The sequence below is a fragment of the Aethalodelphis obliquidens genome, unplaced genomic scaffold, assembly GCF_003676395.1.
Source record: "Aethalodelphis obliquidens isolate GAN/ISIS:26980383/991018 unplaced genomic scaffold, ASM367639v1 scaffold10, whole genome shotgun sequence".
NCBI classification, from domain to species: Eukaryota; Metazoa; Chordata; class Mammalia; order Artiodactyla; family Delphinidae; genus Aethalodelphis; species Aethalodelphis obliquidens.
Genome location: NW_020837954.1, coordinates 15,177,938 through 15,200,776, shown reverse-complemented (window position 1 = coordinate 15,200,776; position 22,839 = coordinate 15,177,938). Strand labels below are relative to the sequence as shown.

The following is a 22,839-nucleotide window of genomic DNA, read 5'->3' as shown; positions in this document are numbered from 1 at the left end:
TCTTACCATGAGGGAAAAGCTAAAAGACCTTCAGAGACCTTGGTATCGTGGAGTCACTGAACCAACGCCAGCTCCTCTAGACTTCTTGTTATGAGAGAAAAATAAATCCCTATTTGAAAAATCATTGCTACTTGGATCTTCTGTTGCTTAAAGTAGGAAACATTCCTACCTGATATAGAAATAGGTAAATTGGGACCTCCCTGGTGGCGCAGTGGTTAGGAATCCACTTGTCAATGTAGGAGACACGGGCTTGATCCCTGAACCGGAAAGATCCCACATGCCATGGAGCAACTAAGCCCATGTGCCACAACTACTAAGCCTGTGCTCTAGAGCCTGCGGTCCACAACTACTGAAGCACGCTCACCCACAGCCCGTGCGCTGCAAATACTGAGCCCACATGCCGCAACTACTAAAGCCTGCGCACTCTAGGGCCCATGTGCCTCAACTACTGAGCCTGTGTGCTGCAACTACTGAAGCCGTGCATCTAGAGCCCGTGCTCCGCAACAAGAGAAGCCATTGCAATGAGAAGCCTGGGCACCACAGCGAAGAGTAGCCCCTGCTCGCCGCAACTAGAGAAAGCCTGCACGCAACAATGAAAACCCAACGCAGCCAAAAAAAAAAAAAAAAAGAAAGGAATAGATAAATTGTAAGTGATATGAATAAAAGATGTGACAGGAAAATTAAAACAGTCAACCTTTTAGGGTACTACTGAAAGTTACTTGTAAAGAAAAAGTTTTGTTTATACAAGAAAACATTTAGGGGCTTCCCTGGTGGTGCAGTGGTTAAGAATCCGCCTGCCTATGCAGGGGACACGGGTTCAAGCCCTGGTCCGGGAAGATCCCACATACAGTGGAGCAACTAAGCCCATGCGCCACAACTACTTAGCCCACGCTCTAGAACCCGCGAGCCACAACTACTGAAGCCTGCGCGCCTAGAGCCTGTGCTCCACAACAGAAGAAGCCACTGCAATGAGAAGCCTGCGCACCACAATGAAGAGCAGCTCCCACTCGCCGCAACTAGAGAAAGCCCACGCGCAGCAATGAAGACCCAACGCAGCCAAAAATAAACAAAAAATTTATAAAAAAAAAAAAAGAAAGCATTTAAAAATAAAAGTATAGAGCTTAAAGGGAAAATGTTAGACTAATTTTGTTGCTGACTATGAATACACGTGCCATATAATCTAGATTATCTTAATTCTAATACTAAGGACATTTATCCATTGTCTTTTGTTTTATTAAATAGTCAAACAAAATTTAGTAACCAAAACACATTTTCAATAAAATTTTATATGTGTATATGTGAATAAACAATGAAACAGCACCAACGACCTCTGTACAATTTCGTCATACAGTTTCTGTGCAGGATGCTTCACCAATAAATCATTCGATTTGTTTTAAAAGCATGTGATTACAGAAAACTATTTAAACTGTTCAGCAAAAACTGGGTAACATCTTTCAAAGATACCTCGGATACTCATACCAACACAATCTATCTTCTGAATATCAACTTGAGTTGCACAGGTTAAGATGAAGACGCTTCACATAGTGCTGAAGATGTGATGCAATCTGTACTTGAACTGGCATTGCACTTCCTCAGACTTGGGCTGCCTTCATTACAAATATCTTCTATCCCTGAGAGATCAGCTATTATCAGGATGGCTCATCAGCTAAGTCACGTTGGTCAAAGTACCTGGTGAAAAAAAGAATTTACACAGCAAAGGAAACGATAAGCAAAACAAAAAACCTATGGACTGGGAGAAAATATTTGCAAATGATACGACCAACAAGGGTTTAATTTCCAAAACATACGAACAGCTCATACAAGTCAATAACAAAAAACCAAACAACCCAATCAAAAAATGAGCAGAAAACCTATATAGACATTTCTCCAAAGAATACATACTGATGGCCAAGACACATGAAGAGATGCTCAACATTGTTAATTATTAGAGAAATGCAAATCACAACTACAATGTGGTATCACCTCACACCGATCAGAATAACCATCATCAAAAAAGTCTACAAATAACAAATGCTGGAGAGGGTGTGGAGAAAAGGGAACCCTCCTTCAGTGTTGGTGGGAATGTAAATTGGAGCAGCCACTACGGAAAACAGTATGGAGGTTTCTTAAAAAACTAAAAATAGGGGCTTCCCTGGTGGTCCAGTGGTTGAGAGTCCGCCTGCCGATGCAGGGGACACGGGTTCGTGCCCCGGTCCGGGAGGATCCCACATGCCGCGGAGCGGCTGGGCCCGTGAGCCATGGCCGCTGGGCCTGCGCGTCCGGAGCCTGTGCTCCGCAGAGGGAGAGGCCACAGCAGTGAGAGGCCCGCGTACCACAAAAAAAAAAAAAAAAAAAAAAAAACTAAAAATAGAATTACCATATGATCTAGCAATCCTGCTCCTGGGCACATATCCAGAGAAAACTCTAATTTGAAAAGATACACATACCCCAGTGTTCATAGCAGCACTATTTACAATAACCAACACATGGAAGCAAGCTAAATGTCCATCAACAGATGAATGGATAAAGAAGATGTCGTGTACACACACACACACACACACACACACAAATGGAATATTAGCCATAAAAAAGAATGAAATATTGCCATTCGCAGCAACATGGATGTACCTAGAGATCATCATACTAGGTGAAGTCAGACAGAGAAAGACAAATACCATATTATATCACTTATATGTGGAATCTAAAAAATGATACAGGGCTTCCCTGGTGGCGCAGTGGTTAAGAATCCATCTGCCAATGCAGGGGACACGGGTTTGAGCCCTGGTCCAGGAAAATCCCACATGACGCAGAGCAACTAAGCCCATGCGCCACAGCTACTGAGCCTGTGCTCTAGAGCCCATGAGCCACAACTACTGAAGCCCATGCACCTACAGCCCGTGCTCTGCAACAAGAGAAGCCACTGCAATGAGAAGCCTGCGCACCGCAACGAAGAGTAGTCCCCGCTCGCTGCAACTAGAGAAAAGCCCGTGCACAGCAATGAAGACCCAATGCAGCCAAAAATAATTAATTAATTAATTATAAAAATAAAAAAATGATACGAATGAACTTATTTACAAAACAGAAACAGACTCACAAATATAGAAAACAAACATAGCTACCAAAGAGGAAAGGCGGGGGAGAATAAACTAGGAGTTTGGGATTAGCAGATACCAACTACTATATACAAAATAGATAAACAAAGTCCTACTGTATAGCACTGTGAACTATATTCAATATCCTGTAATAAACTATAGGGGAAAAAATCTGAAGAAGAATATATATATGGATAACTGAATCATGCTGTTGTACACCAGAAACTAACACAACATTGTAAATCAACTATACTCCAATTAAAAAAAATTTAATGTATACTTAAAAATAGTAACTGCAGCACTACTTGTAATAGCAAAAGATCACAAACAACCCAAATATTCATCAATAAATGGACTGACTGAATGAACTACGATACATCTACACAGTGGAAGACTATGAGGCTTTTATAAAAAAAAAAAAAATGAGGGAAATATCTGCACTGCTACCATGTGATTTCCAGGATCTATTAAGTGAAGAAACAAGGTACAGAATGGAATGCTTAGTATGTTATGTTTTGTAAGCATGTGCAGAAATGCAGATATATTTATATATATTTGCTTATATTTTTTCAAAGAACAGTGAATGGAAGGATAAATCAAAAATTAACAATAAAATGGATAACTACAAAAGGGAGAAAAGACGCTACAGAGGATAAAGGTGGATTCTAAAATGCTCCAAAATGTACCTTGAATTATAATTTTAACTTTGGAACAATGTAAATATTTTATGAAATTATAAAAGATTAAATAAAAACAGAAAATGACCAAATGAACCTTCTCCTATACTAGGTTGGTGGCATAACCACACAGAGGAGAATAATTTCAAGTGATCTTAAACATGATGTTCTGATATCCCTAGTGAGACATACCAGTGACAAAGAGAACTGCAAAGAATTTTTTAAATGTACAGAGTGAAGTCAGAAAAACAAATATCATATATTGATGCATATATGTGGAATCTGAAAAAATTGGTATAGATGATCTTATTTACAAAGCAGAAATAGAGACACAGACGTAGAGAACAAACGTATGGATACCAAGGGGGAAAGTGGGGTGGGATGAACTGGGAGATTGGGATTCATATATATACACTATTGATACTATGTATAAAATAGATAACTAATGAGAACCTACTGTATAGCACAGGGGACTCTACTCAGTGCTCTGTGGTGACCTAAATGGAAAGGAAATCCAAAAAAAGAGGGGAGATATATATATATATATATATATATATATATACATACATACATATAGCCGATTCACTTTGCTGTACAATAGAAACTAACACAACATTGTAAAGCAACCAAGAAAAAAAGAATTCTTAAACTGATTTCAATAGTTTTATTATCAGTAATATTGTTAGTATTATTCTGAAACTATTATGTGAATATTACAGGATAAAGCCAAAAATTATGTTAATATTATTAGAAACCAGAATTTTGAGCACAGAAGAACAGAAATAAAACATTAAATAAAAATCAAGTAGTCGGGCTTCCCTGGTGGTGCAGTGGTTCAGAGTCCGCCTGCCAACACTGAGAGGCCTGCGTACCGCAAAAAAAAAAAATCAAGTAGTCTTAACTTAGAACTGAAATATTAATTTGAACTCATGATTTTATTTTTCTCTTTCTAAAAACTACATAACTTCCTAGCTCTGTTCAGTGAAAAGGTCTAAATGCAATGACCAAACGAATAACAACTAGCTTCCCTAATGTCCAAATTGTGGACTCTAGACACCATTTTCTACTTTAAAACAGGAAACAGCACTCCCAGGAGAAAAGAAAAGACTGATTCCAGATCTGGAGCCAAGTGTCCAAGATACATCTGAGTCATTTTGGCATACTAGAAAGGAAGAAAGCCGTAAAATAAAAAAGACCACTAAGGTTATATAACAAAAAGCATAGGAATTGATCTGAGGGGCTCCCACTGTCCAAAGATGGAAAAATTTGAGCATCAAAAAGAATATTGACTGCAATATCCCTTTACCTGAATGCGATGGTCAACTTTATCACCACTAAAAGTGGGACAACTAGACATTATATGCTTCCTGATGTGACACGATAGCACACATACAGTCTTGTCAAACAAACAAACATACACATTACATATAATCAAGCCTCTAGACCTACCTACCAGTATGGAGGATAGATGAACCATTAAATACCATCATGAAGTTAGCTGTCAAAACGAAAATGTGGGAAATTTTACAAGTCAAAGGACCTGGTTTCTTCAACAAGAAAATGGCAAGAAAAACCCAAGAGGTTGATGGCGATACTTAAGAGACATATTAGACAAATGTAATGAGTGCATCGCACTTGGATCCTGATTTGAACAATTCGAATGTAAAAAGACATTCCTGGGACAATTAGGGAACATGAAACATGAACTGGACATCAGACGATACTATAGAGTTATTCTGAAATTTATTAGTTATTCAATAAATTTGTGATACAAATACTACAGTCATGTGTTTTAAAAGCCCTTATCAGTTAGATACACTAAAACAGGAGAAATGACATGTCCGAGATTTGTTTAAAATACAATCACAAAACAGTTGAAGCTGGGTTATGGATTTATCTTGGGGGTTTATTCTACAACATTTTTATGGTTTAAACAACTCCATAATAAGAAGCTTTAAAAAATAATTACCATTGGTAAAACAATTAAGGCAGCTAACAGTTACTGGATCCTTTTTGAATGGGATCCCACTCATGTAACGAGGTATTTCTATGAATTAGCAGTTCTTGCCTTAAAGATACCCAAACAAACAAAACCAACAATAAAAAACCCTCTTGGGTTTTCTGTCCTAACAATGACAGATACTTACATTGAAGCTGTTACTGCAAAGAGTCGAGGCCTATGTTATCTTTTTTCCAAGCTTGCTATAACCTTCTATAAGTTTTCCTAAGTGAAGTCTATAGAACTGTCCTAGAACTTTGTCCTAGAACTTTCCTGTCCTAGAACTTTTTTCCATTTTTACCTAACTTTCTGAGGGGAAAAAAAAAAAAAATCATGACCCAATACACTTGGACATTTCTTCTCTCATAATTGCATATTATAAAATATCAGTCAGATGATATATTTAAGTTTCTGGTTCCATTAAGTACTAGCTTACTGAACCATCAATTATCAATACTTAATCTTTATGAACTGGTGTCCTCATCTGTAAAGGAAAAAAAACCCTGAGTTGTTTTAAGAATTAGAGATACAGTATATTTGCGCCTAGGGCAACACTGTATCCTCTCATTTAATCCTTACTAAATGAGAGTAAGTATTTACTAAGTATAATAGTAAATTATACCTACCTCAGGTGAGGTAGGTATTAATTTTGTTTGTGATCAGCATAGTTAAGGGCTTAGTTCTGGAGTTTGGATCTTAGCTCTGCCATTTACTAGTTCTGTGATGGTAAGAAAGTAATTTAACCTCCCTCTGTCATGGTTTCCTCATCTGTAAACTGATAATACTACCTACCTTCTAAGGATTAAATGAGTTCCTATTTTGAAGCACTAAGAAAAATGCCTGGCACAAATTGCCAAGTAAGTGTTATTTATCATCATTAGCATAATTACTGTAGATAAAGAAATTACATGCTGAATGTGTGTACACTCTAAAAAAAGTATCTTGTCTGGGGCAGGGAAAAATGAACACAGGATTACTTACCCTCCCAATATTAAAAATACTATAAAGCTTTGAAAAGTTATTGGCATTGGAATAAAAACACTGACCAATGAAGAAAAATATAAAGTCCAGAAAGAGACCTAAAATAAATATGTGTGTGTATATATACACACACACACACAAGAATTTAGAATATGAAGACATTTTCAAATAAATTCCAGGTGAAATTTTAATGTAAGCAATAAAATCAAATGTATACTAAATAAAAACATGCCCTGACTGAAAATGAACAAAGGACAGTAGCAATTAAAAAAAACTGCAATCAAACATATTCTACCCTTACTGATAATCATACAAAAGCAAATAAAAATAATTTGTATCTTTTTATTATCAGAATGGAAATATTTATATCAACTGAAAACGCCCAGTGCTGAATAGGAAACGGGCACTCTCATTGACACCTAGTGGGAACAGAGTGGTATGATCTTTCTGGAAGGCAAACTGGCAATAAATATATCAGTTTTAGAAGTACATGCAAGCCCTTGGGACTTCCCTGGTGGCACAGTGGTTAAAAATCTGCCTGCCAATGCAGGGCACACGGGTTCGAGCTCTGGTCTTGGAGGATCCCACATGCGGTGGAGCAACTAGGCCCATGTGCCACAACTACTGAGCCTGCGCTCTAGAGCCCGCAAGCGACAACAACTGAGCCCGTGTGCCACAACTACTGAAGCCCGTGCGCCTAGAGCCCACGCTCCACAACAAAGAGTAGCCCCCCCTTGCCGCAACTAGAGAAAGCCCTTGCGCAGCAATGACGACCCAACACAGCCAAAAATAAATAAATAAATAAAAATTAAAAAAAAAAAAAAAGAAGTACATGCAAGCCCTTTAACTTATTTCTAGGAATTTATCCTTTGGAAAATATAGAGCTGTATGTACAAGGATCTTCAATGCAGCATTATTTATAGAAAAAAACTAGAAATAAAGGGAATTGTGATAACACAATACTGTTTCCTTATACCTCAACTTCCTCATTGTAAAATGGAAACAATACTCTCCACCACCATTAATAATGCTATCATAAAGCAAGAAGCCAAGGATTACTTACCTGCTAACCAAGCAGATTAACAAATTCAAAGCAGGAACCCTCTCATCATCTTTGCTGTCCTAAAAAAAAGAAAGAGAAAAAGTTTAAAATGTAGTCTGTTATCCCTTAATATTTTTGAAACAAGTTTCAAGATGGAAAACATGAGCATTTTATTACAGGATAGAAATAATCACAGGGAAATAGAAAATGTCAAAGAAAAAGGAGAAACTATAGAGTTAATGATTCCTTGGGAAACATCTAAGATCATCCTTTAAAGAAAGGTCCTGAATAGGTCCCGAAAAGAAATAAGAGTTGAGGTCTCTAAGGAGGATAACTTGGGAGAGATCTTCTTCCTGGTTCCAAGTAAAGGAGCAAAAAAACCCTGTGTCCTAACTGGGCACGAAGGGAAAAAAATTATATAAAAATACTTCAAAGAAAATATTCCAGATCAGAGTTCTCAATTACGATGGAAGTAGTTTGTGAACTATACATTTTATAAAGTTCACTTTAAATATCTGTTAAAATGACAGACCTAAGACACATGGAAGGTAGTCTTACAGAGTATGAAATTTATTTTTATACATTTCAAGGAATAGTCACAATAACTCACTGAGTAATGTTATAACAGACATGTCATACATTATTCAAACTTGGGACACACTTCAATGATGTCAGCATATTCAATTCCTTTATGTGCCAAGAACTTAACAATATGAATAAGACATACTTCCTGCTGATAGCACAGAAGAGGAAATATCCATATCAGCTTTAATTAAAGGAAAAATGTGTTAAGTGTCATAAAAAAGATACAAAGCATACTGGAAAAACAGATCACTGAAGAGATTATTTTTAATTGTGAGGATTAGGGAAAGTATCACAGAAAGTGACAGGATATGAGCCAGACTGTGAAAAGTAAATGGTATATAGATGCAGATTAGAAGAGAGTGAAAAGGCACTTCTGGAGAGGGAATAAAGTCTAGGAACACAGCTTATGGAATATTTAATGAGTGACAAGTACATTTTGCTCAGAGTACAGGCTATATAAGTTAGTTTGTGCCATATCATGGATATTTAATGAAAATATTTTGGAGTAGTCAATGAAGAACAAGTATACATTTTGTGGAGGAGTAAAGAGGAATAAAAAAAATCAAAAGTGAACTTAGTCTGGCATCAAATTAGTTTATATTGTAATGCTGCAGGTATGAGTTAGAGGAAGGGTCTGATTGGAGAAATTCAAAACAATTATTATGCCAGACTGTTAGTTGACCACTCTGGCTTCTTGACTCCCCTTATTATTTAGCAAATGAATCTCATTTTTAGCTGGGCACACTGTCACCCAACTAAAGTAAACATTTCCTATAGTTCCTTATGGCCATGTGACTAAATTCTGGCCAATGAGCTATTTTGGCCAGATGTGTTTGTAGAACCTCTGGGAAGGCTCTTTGTAGGGGACGACCTTCTGCTCTTCTTTCCAGCTTCCTATAGTGAAATAAAATGGCTGAAGCTCCAGCAGCCATCCTGGATTATGAGGTGAGCTTGAGGATGGAAGCCACATGTGGCAGAACTCAAAGGCCTGGGTCGCTGCCACCTTAGATCTAACCTGCCTACCTTCAGACTCCCTTTGTCTGAGAAAAGCACTTACATTTTATTTAAGCTACTGTTATTTTGGACTCTTCTATTATGTAACTAAATCTAATCCTGACTAATCAAATATTCCATGTTTTCCTGTTTCATTGAAATCGTTCTTTACCACCACATAAATCGGTGAGTGCTTCTGATTTGAAATATTAAGTTTGAACTTACCACTAAAAGCCTCACTTCAGAGCACCTTCTTGCAAGCTGCCGAATCAGTGAATGAGCCTCCGGTAATAAAGGTTTTTCAAGACAAGCCAATAAAGCATAAAGCCATCTTCCCTATATAGAATTTTAAAAAGTAATAAGTAAGCAAACTGCACCATAAATTTAACTTATAATCACCGAATTGTACCTCAGAAAGGTCATATCAAATTATGTTTCCACCAGCAGTATATATGACTGAGTTTATTCTGAGCAACACATCACTTTAGGGGAAACCTGAAGAATATTAGAACAAAGTTTAAATAGCAATTTGTGTAACACACTAAGTTAGCTCCTCAAGCAACCCTAAATCAATAAGACTTTTTCTTAAACAAAAAGATTCACATCTGGGGGTGGGTGGGATAAATTGGAAGATTGGGATTGACATATATATATATATATATATATATATATATATATACACACTATTGATACTATGTATAAAACAGATAATGAGAACCTACTGTATAGCACAGGGAACTCTACTCAATGCTCTGTGGTGACGTAAATGGGAAGGAAATCCAAAAAACTAACACAATATTGTAAAGCAACGATACTCCAATAAAAATTAATAATAAAAAAAAAATAACATTAAAAAAAAAGATTCACATCCAGGTTTCTTTTATAAAGAGTGAGTGGGACTCTCTTCTACACGAAAAAAGCTGGTATACATTTAAACTTGACTTAAACTTTCTGGGATAAATTTACAATATAAAGCTGGCATTCAGGTATTCAAATGGCCTCTACACTTAGAAGGTGCTTAAATCTCTACTGATTGTCTAAGATGTATCTATACTGAAAGATTCCTTTTCTCAAAGTCAGTGAGCACACTGTGACAATACTAAAAAATAAAAGCAAAACTAAATAGCTGAAAACCTTCTTTAATAACATCACACTTAGTTGGCAAAATAAGGTGGTATTTCTCAAACAATATTAGACAAGTAATCCCAAGAAATAATTAAAAGGTCCCTTTTTCTTTTTGCTAGTTTATGATAAGCAAACTTCCTGTGACACAAGGTTTTTTTTTAAACATTGGTATTCTCAGTACTAGAGTTCTAATGGTATGGTTACTTAGAGGAATTGAACACTGTTGATTTAAAAGACAGGTTACTCAAAATAAAACTCAAAGGATTAATCAGGTTAAAATTTAGTATATCAGCTATCACTGGTTCAGAAACACTTTAATGGTTCCTTTGGCAAATTTAGCCACACTGTTCGGTAATACATTTTCATTAAATCAACAGGAAAAGCCAAAATTATCACCTCTTGAGTGGGTAATCTTTAAAAGCTAAAAAAAAAGCTCCAAAAATCTTACAATAGAGTTAAAAAAATAAAGACTAAAGGAAGAGAAGGAAAATACGTCAGATAAATAATACTGCTAAAAGGTTGCCGCTATCAGACAGGAAGAACTGATATAGAATTTAAAGCTCAATATCTAGATTCCAATGAAAAAGTAGCCTAAGAATATGAACCAAGTTATCTATTGAAGATGTAGCTAATATATAAACCCATGGAAAAAGTTTTCCGTCACTGATAACGAAAGAAACATAAATTATATTTACTTTGAAGTACTACTATATATTTACTAAATTTGAAAAACCAAAACAAATTATAAAGTGATAGCTTGAACCATATGGAATTGTTGATAATCAAATGTTTTTAACCTACAAAAAGGGCAATATCATAAGGTTCAACTTAAAGTAGGGTTGTAGGGAAGAGAAATTTAAGAATCCATTGCTGATGTCATTATATACGGGTTCAATTCTTCTGTAAAGCAAGCAGGATGTAACAAAAGCTTACAAAACCTTGATCCAATAATTCTATTCTAGAAATATCCTGAGAAATAATAAAAAAGAAAATCAGTACAAATGTTTATAATTTAGTCATGATTGTAAAATATAAGGAAGAATCCAAATGGTCAATAATGAGAATCAAAGTAAACCACGGACATTTAGACAACGGCAATTATGTGAATTACATTATCATATAGAAATATATATGTGAAATGTGAGCTAAAAAACCAGAATATATACATTAGTAACAACTATGTAAAAGACATGTCTGACCACTCAATCGAAACAGTGATTTAAGCATGGATTTTTTTCCCCTTCAAAATTACATGTTATATGTTAGAGATTTAAAAGAATGAAAATATAAAAATAAAAAATGAAAATCCAGTGATAAAGAATATAATCATTACACTTATGGAAGAGACTTATCTAAGCCACCTGGCTGAATAGCAGCCTGGGAAACTTATACACTGTACTGTAATGTTGCTTTATCTGTCTCTCCCAGCAGACTATAAGCATCTAGAGGGCAAAGATTATATCATCTATTTTGACAGGAAGTTTTGGAGCCTCAGATACACTCTTTTGCAAATATCCTCAATTGTGAAAAATATTTGTTTTTTAAATTATAACTCCAAAGGATAATAAAATTTCTTATTAGAGGATTAAGTGGGTAATTCATTTATATAATGTCTACCAAATTTACCCAATTTTGAAGGTGAAAAGTAAGCTGTGAGTGTAAAGCAATAAAATAGAGGGGTAATACAGCACAGTTGTTGAGAGTATAGCCTGACTGCCAGGGCATGAGTCTCAGTTCTGCCAGTTATAATCGGTGTGACCTCAAGCAAGTTACTGAATTCCCATGTGCTCCAGTTTCCTCATCTGTAAAATGGAAATAACAGCTCATAGGTTATCAAAGGATTCAAGGAGTTATTATATATAAAATCCTTAGAACAATGCCTGGCACATATATTTGCCATTACTGGTATTTCTGATATGCTTTTGTGAACTGGATTTCAAAGCCATTTTAGAAAATGCATTTCAAAGTTCTTTAGGTCAGTGCTATTTGAAATGGGGTCTGCAGACTGGCCAGTCTGTTTATTACTGATCTGTGACAAGATAAGCAGCTTCTCCCAGGATATAAATCAACTATTTAGTTGACTTTTTTTCCCCAATGCAAGACTATCTCAATGAATGAAGTAGTATGTTGATTTACATTCTAGTGTAATTTCCTTATTTTACTGCAAACAACCATTGCTTGCATTACACATATAGTTGTATATATATGACATATATATAAATAATGTAAAGCCATATCTTATATATAAGTATATAAATTTTGTCTGCATTATGAAAAGAAAAAGATGCAGTACTACCAATTCTGGAGTAAAGTCTCTTTCTCCAAACCAATTACTCAGATATTCCAAGACGCTAGTTACTGTTGCCTAAAAAGGAGGGCGGGGGGAAGAGATGAAAGAACAGCATTAGTAATACAACACTAACAAGTTCAACCTGAGTTTCATTAAGTTCAGTTAGAAAGCAACTCTTATGTTTAAAATGGCCTCATTCTTTAGGCTTCCAGAGAAACCTGTGACTCTATTTAGTAATTTGATTAGATGGCACACTCAGTGAGAAGAGGCTTTGTAGACAAATATTCTTATATACTTTCAATTATCAATACCTTGGTTTAAATCCTAGGATTTAGTTTGTAACTACTAATTTAGTTCGGAACTACTTAAAAAAAAAATTCCACATACTCTTAAAAAAAAAACCTTTGCATAAATACCTTCAGCTTATTTTCATTAAAGCAGAGTACAACTCTAAAGACAAAGTTAGCTAGAGAAAGATCAGTTTTAAGCTATATAGATAGAATTATCAAACTGTTGAAAATATTCATGGGCTTATGCAAATATAGATGGACACTTACAAAAATCACTCTCAACAAATTTAGTATAACTACTACAGTACCTTAGTGTAAATGATCAAGTAAGTAAAACTGTCAGCCAGTATATGATTTACAACAGAGTATGACTTATCTTCCAAGGGTACCCAATGCTATGTGAATGCAAAACAATCAAAGTTTTTATTTGCTCTTTAAATGGATAACAGAGTTCCTAGTTCTGAAAGACTGAAGAACCAAAATCCATATTTCTCCCCTTTTGATCCAAGAAATTCAAATTTCATTCTTAATGAAGTGTGTAGGACATCTGCAACTAGAAATAGCAATCTAACCTTAGTATTTATTTCAAATCCCAGAATCTAAGACTTATAACTGAAATGTATACATGTGAATAGTTTAGCACCATGATCAAGAGCATGAGTTCTGAAATTAGATCAACCTGGGATTGAATTCTAGTGTTGCCATTAAAACTTGCTGAAAAACCAACTGCAAGTAACTTAATCTCCAATTTTGTTTCCTCCTCTATTTAAAAAAGGATATTAATAATAATTTCCCATATAGGGTTGTAGTGAGGATTAAATAAGAACTGTTAAAGAGTTTAGGACAGGGTCTTGCATACTGTATATATTCAGTAAATGTATTCAAATACCTTAACAAACATTGCAAACAAAAGAATGCATAAATTCTTATTAGATTTTACCTGATTCATTCTGCTAACAATACTAAGCAAGGGAGGAAAACCAATCTGAAAGAAAAATGAGACTGAAATTTACTAAATGGTATTATGGAGGCAGGGGGTACATTTTTTTCAAACTGGTGAATTTCTCAACACACTGTTTTTTAAAAACAAAAAATAGATAAAAGTAAATTCTTTCATTGTCCATTACAATAAAACATTCCATGAACTATTATGTTGGTAATGCCCAAGAAAATAATGTCTTGATATTTGAATATGTAAATTTTAAAATAATGATTTTAGTAATTAGGATGTTAAAGCATGAAATTGAAAAAATGATACTATGATATTAATATGTTGTACACACTTTTAAAATCTTTAGCTAAAGCTAACATTTTCAGGAATTAAGGACACTTGAATGAGTTCTTTCAAACCTAATCTGCTTCAATTAAAAAGTACTTTGGAGTTTAATGTTGGGAGCCTTGATTATGAAAACAGTACTGACCTGTGAGAAACTTAAGAGGACATGCATTAAACTCTTGTGTCCTTAAATGGTTCTTTCATGTGGTATATATTTCACTTGTATGTATTTTGTAATAACAAACTAAATAAATATATATTAATTCTTTGTAAAATTGAAACATTTTGAAATGTAACATATGTTAAGGATATTATACAAAAGAACATATGTTGTATAAGAAATAGTGTTAAATTAGCTCCCTCAGAGATCTGAATCTGTTTACACTCCCACCACCATGTGTAAGAGGGCTCGTTTTCCCAGCCCTTGTTAACACAGTGTGTCAAACTTTCTTTACCAGTATGTTATCTGAAAAATGCCAGCTCAGTGGAGTTACAAGCAATATTTTTATTATAAGTGAGTTTGGGAATCTTCTCATATAAGAACAATTTGTATTTCCTTCTTGTGAGATGTCTCTTTATATCCATTGCCTTTTTTTTTTTTAACTGGGGTCTTGGTCTTTTTTAGTGATTTTTGGAGGTTTTACATTTGCAGGATAAACTAATTTTAAATGGGAAAAACACAATGTAGCACCACATAGAAAACAATAAATACCTACTCAACAGAACAGAACAACATAGTATAGGGAGTTACCAGTAATGCAGATGTGTGCAGTGGGTTCCATAAGAACATCTGCAAACTTGAGGGCAGGTGAATCCTGAAGGACAAGAAGCAGCTGGCCACATAATTTATGATTAAAATAAAGCCATGTGAAATTTAAATATACCCTCAGCATTTTACCTCCAGAATATGCAATTTACTAAGCATTTTAAAATACCTAATTGTGTCATATGTTTTCCTTTGTTTCCCTGACTACTCATAACTCATTGTTTGACCCACGTCTAATCATTAAAAAAAAAGAATCCTAACTCACAAAATTATTAAACAGCTAAAACATGCATTGTTTTAGAAACTAGGCTGCCAATTTTTAAGTCAAAAATACAATAAACTGAGAGAAAATACTGGCAAATATTTTCTGCAGAGAGCCAGAAAGTAAGTATTTTAGGCTTTGTAGGGTACACACTGTCTCAGTCACATATTATTTATTTATTTATTTTTAACAACCTTTTAAAAACATAAAAACCATTGTTTTTATGTTTAGCTCATGACTATACAAAAAAAATCTGCAGACTCGATTTGCCCCAGGTTGTAGTTTGCTGAGTCTTTATACTAAATCATGAACCAAAATTATGACCTTTTTCTGTTTGTTTAGCCACATTATCACCTACTTGTACATAATCGATTCCAGGACTTTCACTTGCAGCTGGTCCAACAGCCCCTTCAGCATATAACCTCTCACCCAGACAAAATTTTTTCCAGCCTTCTTCATCTTCAGATTTTGGCTAAAAGAAAAGAAAAAAGAACTTACTTACTCCTATGTATATATTTTTTATACTGAGTAGTGAAAAAAGAAGTGAGGATTCCTCCATATTCCCACCACCTCAACACAAAGATATAGTGCCTGTTATGGAGTGAACCGTGTGCCCCCAAAATCTGTATGTTGAAGCCCTAACCTCCAGAATGGGATTATTAGGAGACTGGGCCTTTATAGCAGAGATTAAGTTAAAATGAGGTGGTTAGGGTGGGTCCGAAGCCAATCTGGCCAGCATCCCTGTAAGAAGACGAAGTCTGGACACAGAGACATCAGGGATGGGCGTGCATACAGAAGACCACGTGAGGGCACAGCAAGGAGACGGCCACCTGCAAGCCAAAGAGAGAGGCCTTGAGAGAGACCCACTGACACCTTGATCTTAGACTTCTAGCCCACAAAGCAGTGAGAAAATAAATTACTGTTTGTTAAGCCACCCAGTCTGTGGTGTTTTGTTATGGCAGCCCTAGCAAACCAATACAGCACCCAAGTGGTCACACCATAGATGGGACATGTTTAGTTTGGATCATACTTTAATGAACACTGACAAGCAAGAATGTGTTCAAAGGAGGGTGATAAAGATGGAAATTGGTATGGAAAAAAAAATACACTAAGAATGCTTATAAGAATGAAGGATGTTCATCCCATGGAAGGAGACATGATTACATACCCCACATACTGAAAGGGCTGTCCAATTAAAGAAGGAGTAGATTTATTCTACATTGTCAGATGAAAAAAAGTAGGACCATTCAGTTCAATATGGCTATCTTAACAGAACAATTAAAAATTCTTTTTCCTAAAAAATTTATTTATTTATTTATTTAAGTATAGTTAATTTACAATATTGTGTTAGTGTCAGGTGTACAGCAAAGTGATTCAGTTAACAGAACAATAGGTTTATCTGGGCACATCACCTTGCAAATTATTTTACATATATGTGCAGTTTTTCCCCCACCCCGAGGATAAACCACTTTCATTAGATTCTCAGAATGAATATGAGACCCCTAAAACATAAAAACCCACTGTCCTGGAACAATTCATCTTTTCCCATTACTCCACTGGTCAGAGACTGTTTCTGCTTCAGGTAGCACTGAAAATCCTAATTATTAAATGTTGTGGGTGCTTAATAAATGATTGGATCAATTGATCAATCAATGTTCATATTTACATAGTTGCTATCAGAGCATGCTTTAAAAATTCATTTTATTATTTACATAATGTTTACATCTGCCATGATGAACATATGTTATTGTTGTGTAATAGTCTACTGTTTTGATGGATGATCTTCATTTATTGAATCAATTATGTTCAGTCATTTCTTTCTTGACAAAATTATTTTGTCATAATGTTACTAATGAGCTTCTTTTTGCATTAGTAAGTATGTACCCAAAAGTCCTTAGACTGAGCAAGAAAAAATATTATCTACCTACCTACTGCCTTCTCTCTCTTCTTACTAGGAGGCCTCACAGCACAGTGAAAGGCTTTAGAGTCAGACAAAGTTCAGTCTGAATCTCAGTTATACCTTTTATGAGTTAAATGATCTTGGGCAAGTGATGTTAGTGTCTACCACACTTTTCCTAGAGCAGAGCTTCCAACTGGTATACAGAAGCATATAGAGAGGTTACACTGAATCTCTTAGCTTTCAGCTGGTAGTTTAGGCTATGGGAGCAGCCTCCTCCATTTATCCCAATGTGTCATCGCGTAAAAGATGTCAGGAAGCACTGCCTAGAAGCTTCTAAAATCTGAAATCTATGAACCACCTGAAACTGTGAGCAAAATTGTATGCATAGGTACATTTTTTCCCTCTGAAAATAAATACCTTTCATTTGATTCTCAGGAAAACTATAAGACTCCCTAAAAGGTTAAAAGGACTGTCCTGGGGCTTCCCTGGTGGTGCAGTGGTTCAGAGTCCACCTGCCGATGCAGGGGACACGGGTTCGTGCCCCGATCCGGGAAGATCCCACATGCCGCAGAGTGGCTGGGCCCGTGAGCCATGGCCGCTGGGCCTGCGCGTCTGGAGCCTGTGCTCCGCAACGGGAGAGGCCACAACAATGAGAGGCCCGCGTAACACACACACACACACACAAAAGGATTGTCCTGGAACAATGTATCCACCTCTTCCCCAACACCCTTTTTTATCCAGTAGTCCACATATAGGATATTTACTAAAAAGCTTAAAATTATATCTAGGATGATAAAGTAAGAAATACTACTTTCCAGTAAGCATGACCAGCTTTACTAAAATGTCACTCACTGATACTGGCACCATTACTTCATGAGGAAAATCCAATAAGCCTTTATTCAATCTTTTTGTAAATACTGAAAATGCATTCAATTTCCTAAAAAGCAAATGTCTAGAAGAACCTTTAAAAACTTGTAAAGACCAATCCAAAGTCTCTCAAGATGCAGCTTAAAACTGTCATAAAAATAACTTGCATTACTGACTCTATCCTTTTCAGGCTATTAAGATAATGCAACTGTTACTATGATAGATGGGAGAGAATGAAAATAACATGGATTAAACAAGTGAATCTTTAAGAACTGGAAGTAAATACGGACTATATTAGTTATACACTGTACAATCTAAACAGAGAAACTTACATACCATGGTCACATTACTATCCAACTGCTGTGATTTCCAGTGACTTCTATGTCTGTTCACACTCTAAAGGAAGATAAGGTAGACAAATGATCTTCAAAGAATGGATAACTCAAAAGAAAGCAATTGCTGCACAACATTCTAACAATTCTAAAACTTGGAAAATATGTTCAACTGTATTATGTCTAATGATTATAATAATTTGGTAATTTATTCATGAATATTCTTATCTTTATACACTAGAAACCCCAATTTTTCCAACTACAGTCTAAGAACAGAAGTAAGTCCGAGGGAGGGAGGGGTTTAATTTGATTAAATGATTAAAGTACACCTACCTGTCGAACAGTTGAAAACTGTGCCACTTGCTGCTGTTGCCACTGAAGAGTGGGGGAATATCCTTCAGGAGCAGGTTGGCATCCTGAAAGCTAGAGATCAGTTCATAAATGTTAGAATCAATGTTAGTGTTATAACTAGAATCTCATACCTCTGCAAAGTAAAAGCAGAATCAAAATGAAAAGTGAATAATAAAGCAAATAAGACGATACAAGAAAGACAGTATTTTTTGCAGATGTAAAAAAGGAGGCAACTCACTTTACTATTTATGTCTGAGTTTAAAACATTAGGAAAAGACTCTTATATAGTCACTTTAGTAAAAGCAATCTGGAATGGTTTATAGTTGGAGTTTCTAAGAAATCCACATGACATGAGACTCGAAGATATAATCTAGTCCTACCTTTCTACTGAATATAATAGCAAAACAGTTTGAAACAAAGAGAGATATAAACCAAATAAAGAATTTTGGTATGAGCAGAAAGTACTCAAATAATTTCAGATGCTTGACTTTATAAGGGCTACTTCTACCTTCCAAAACAGCACAGAGGTCACAACTGATCACATACTGCCTTGAAATAAAACTTAATGTGGTCACTTTTTAAAAGCCAGGTATACAAGATATCATCTTCCATCAACTAAAAACTTCTGAAAAGGAATTATATGAAACGTTACAGTGTCTGAATTTAAATCTCCTGATTATAAACATCAGATAAAGGAATTACTTAGAACATAAAAGAAAAAGGAATTATCACAATTTAAAAACTGCTGCTCTCCTACCTTTGGTTAAATAGCACCTCCTAAAACAGACCTTCTGTGGCTACTCTATCTAAAGTAGTTCTCCCAGTTACTTACTGGTCATTATATGTTACTTTTTTTCACAACAATGGTCACAGTATGTAATTAATTTTTTTTTTTTTTTACTGTCTTCCTCAGGAGAATGTAAACTCTACAAGGGTAGGGACATTTTCTGTCTCATCCTCTGTTGTATTCCTAGTGCCTGTTGTTTAGTAAAATATGTGTTGTATAAATAAATGAATGAAAAGGTTCACAGTGGGCAAGTAGGTAGAAAAGTGTGATATTTGGGTTTCTGTTTTTAAAAAACAAAACCCAGTCCAATCCAAAACATGCAAACTACACTAAAGATCAGCCTGATAATAATTATGAACTGGAAAAAGGTACCTTAAAAATAAAGGATAGCATAAGTAACCTATTGAAAGACTCCTTTAGGATTGGATCATGTTCCTGAAGTATTATGAGCAAATCTCCACGAATGCCAGGGTTACTAAAAGCCTCTCTGGAGGCAGTAAATGCCAGCTGTCCGTTTGGGGGGAAAAGTACAACTTAGTACGGAGTAGTCAAATCTTACCTACATCGTAACTGATACTGTCTGACACTGTAGGAGAGCCTTGGTCTTTTAATTTGTGGGAGGGAAAAAAAATCCTCTGACGGGTAATAAAACTCACAGAAACATTCACACTTTGCTTCCTTTTCAACTTCTTTGGGTCAATTTGAGCTACCACAACATCTGGACAGTGAGCTGCTTCGATCCTACAAATAAGAAATAAGTACAAAAACGTGATTACTATTGCTCATGTATAGTAAAGCAAGCGATCCACTTCTATGGTTCATTATAAAATCAGAAAAAAAGTTCAGAATTGCAATCGAGGTACTAAACAATGTATTTCTGAAATTATGTTGACTGAAAGCAAAATTTCTTATGTGGAAGAAATCTAAGAGCACCTATATTGTCACAAGTAATCAGGTTTAACAAAATTAAGCTCATAGAAACTCGCTCACGCAAAGATGTAATCAAGGAATGTTGTTCCGACAGTGGATGGGGGACAGGAACAGAGGTGGGGCTTTATCACACTTAAGGGTCGAGCGGGGCACTGGGCGCTGTGCCCAAGGGCGGAAGGACAACCAGCCCACCCGCACAGGGTCAAATCACTCACTGGACCCGCCTTAGGTATTCTTGGGGAGTTCTCGGAGGTACGTTGGGATCAAAACTGTCTGTCAAGTCGCAGGGCTCCACTGGCAACAGCCGGGGCATCAACTCTTCCACTGCAGACTCCGCCGGTACCCACGCCATAGTTTTCAATGCGGTCTGTCCCACCCAGCGCATGCGCCAGGTCTGGGTCACAGCGCAGGCGCACATGTTGTCACCTTTGGCGCGGAGTTGAGCAAGAGGCTGGGCTTGGGGGCGTAACTGCGCATGAGCGAACCTGCTGATTGTGGTAAGGTTAAGGCTCCGGTGGAGTAATGAAGACTGCGAGGCTGGTTCCTAGTAAAAGTAGTTCGGAAGTTTTTCTGGGTATTAACGCTCTATACTCTTCTAAGACTGAGGGTTATTAACTTTTATGCATCCCTAGTAGTGAGGGAACTTTAAATGTTTTTTAAATTAACGACCAGGTTACTGTGATTATCATTTATTGAGCTCTAAATTCTTAAACCGCTGGTAGATGCATCACATGCATTTCCTCATTTAAGTTTTACAACCTTTTGACGTACGTGGTATTATCCAGGTTTTGTAGGGGAGGAAATCGGCCGAAAGAGGGGTTAAGTACTACAATCGTAACTTTCTCCGAAAAAGGAAAACCAATTCCAACCCAGATTTATCTGACGCCAAATGAATGTAAAATTAATTTCCCAGAGGAATTTCTTGTGCTTGGCTGCGCCAAAGATCACTTTATATTTATCTGAAGTGAATATTACTACTAGAGTAGCCATCACTTTTTCAGAAATATCTCTTTCTTTAGATAATGCAAAGAATAAAGTTAATGCCAACACCTAGAAGTTATCATTATTAATCTTAGGGCCAATCTTCTGAGGGGGTACTTTATTTCCATTTTGCAGGTGAGGAAACAAGGCAGAAATGGATTAAGTTAACTTGTGCTGGGTCACAAATTGCAAGAAACAATCAAAGTACTATATCTGTTTTTCTAAACAAGCTGTGAGTGAATACAATTGACTTGTTTTCTAAGGTTTGTTTGTTTTTCAGGCTTTTTTTCTTCTTTTTCTTAAAGCACTGTCTTTAGCTTGCAAGCAATTATTTCAAAACCAGAATGTAACTTTCTAAATTGGAGACAAACTAAGGACAGTCCTTAGGTTAAGAGCTAAAGAATTAGTGCTTATGAATGGTAACTAAACAATTGGGAGTCTTGGAAAGAAACTGTTTGGCTGCAGTCAAACTAGAAAATTATTTGGTTAAAAATTTTACTGATTTTGGGAGAAACAAACTTATAAGAAATATGGAGAAATGCTCCTGTCATCAAACCTTTTGGTAATGATCAAGAACAAATTAGAAAAAGTAAACAGTGTGTCATTTCTGGACTTTCCTACATATATATATATATATATATACAAATATACACATATATACAAATATATATATATATTTGAAACTAGCTTATTAGCAAGAAATATGGAGAAATACTGTCACCAAACGTTTTGGTAATGATTAAGAACAAATGGAACAAATTAGAAAAAGTAAACTGTGTCATTTCTGGATTTTCCTACAAATACATTTTTTTTTAAACTAGCTTATTAGCAATTTATCCCCACTTTTCTGGAGAAAAGAACCTAGTAGACCAACCACAAGGGAACAATTCTTAATACTGGACTCCATGTATAAGTGCATGGCAGAACTACACAGGGATGAAGGGAACAAGGGGAGGAATAGCAGAATGGAACAAAGGTTGTCCTGGGAAATATTAAGAAAATTTTTTTTCAAAAGAAAATGTGAGTTATAAAGTACATCAGTGATTCTGAAATGGTGCTAAAAATTTAAATACACAGGAATAAATTCATTCAAGAGAGAGGAAAGTAAAAATTTATAAGGGTTACTTTCTACTCTTTAAAACTAATCTGACTTAAAAGAATTAAGGAATGAACATTGGAACACATTTTAAATATGGTTATAAATTGGAAATTGCACTAAGTATTTTTGAATGTTTCAGTGAGATATGGGACAGTTGAGAAGAAACTATTTGGTTGATGAAGTTATTCTGAAAAAAACTTAATTTTTAGAAAGC

At 35.7% G+C, this 22,839-nt stretch overlaps 1 protein-coding gene across 1 annotated transcript; it reads right to left on the bottom strand.

Annotated features, from left to right (window-relative positions):
- Positions 1-1,267: 1,267 nt before the first annotated feature.
- GEMIN2 (gem nuclear organelle associated protein 2) lies at positions 1,268-20,990 on the bottom strand. Its single transcript, XM_027111105.1, has 10 exons — positions 20,761-20,990; positions 20,272-20,356; positions 18,811-18,900; positions 18,482-18,541; positions 15,737-15,850; positions 14,015-14,059; positions 12,791-12,859; positions 9,595-9,705; positions 7,813-7,871; positions 1,268-1,689 (listed from the first exon to the last, which is right to left on the bottom strand). The coding sequence occupies exons 1-10, from the start codon at positions 20,961-20,963 to the stop codon at positions 1,650-1,652; spliced, it is 876 nt and encodes a 291-aa protein (XP_026966906.1). The 5' UTR covers positions 20,964-20,990; the 3' UTR covers positions 1,268-1,649.
- Positions 20,991-22,839: the final 1,849 nt, after the last annotated feature.

What these genes read in the sequence shown, in the direction of transcription:
- GEMIN2 (XM_027111105.1), bottom strand. Translation starts at nt 20,963, where the DNA reads ATGTGCGCCTGCGCTGTGACCCAGACCTGGCGCATGCGCTGGGTGGGA. An exon ending in AGTTTTCAACTGTTCGACAG is followed by an intron (nt 18,542 to 18,810) that starts GTAGGTGTACTT and finishes ATCTTCCTTTAG; the next exon opens with AGTGTGAACAGACATAGAAG. An exon ending in TTGTTAGCAGAATGAATCAG is followed by an intron (nt 12,860 to 14,014) that starts GTAAAATCTAAT and finishes CCTCCTTTTTAG; the next exon opens with GCAACAGTAACTAGCGTCTT.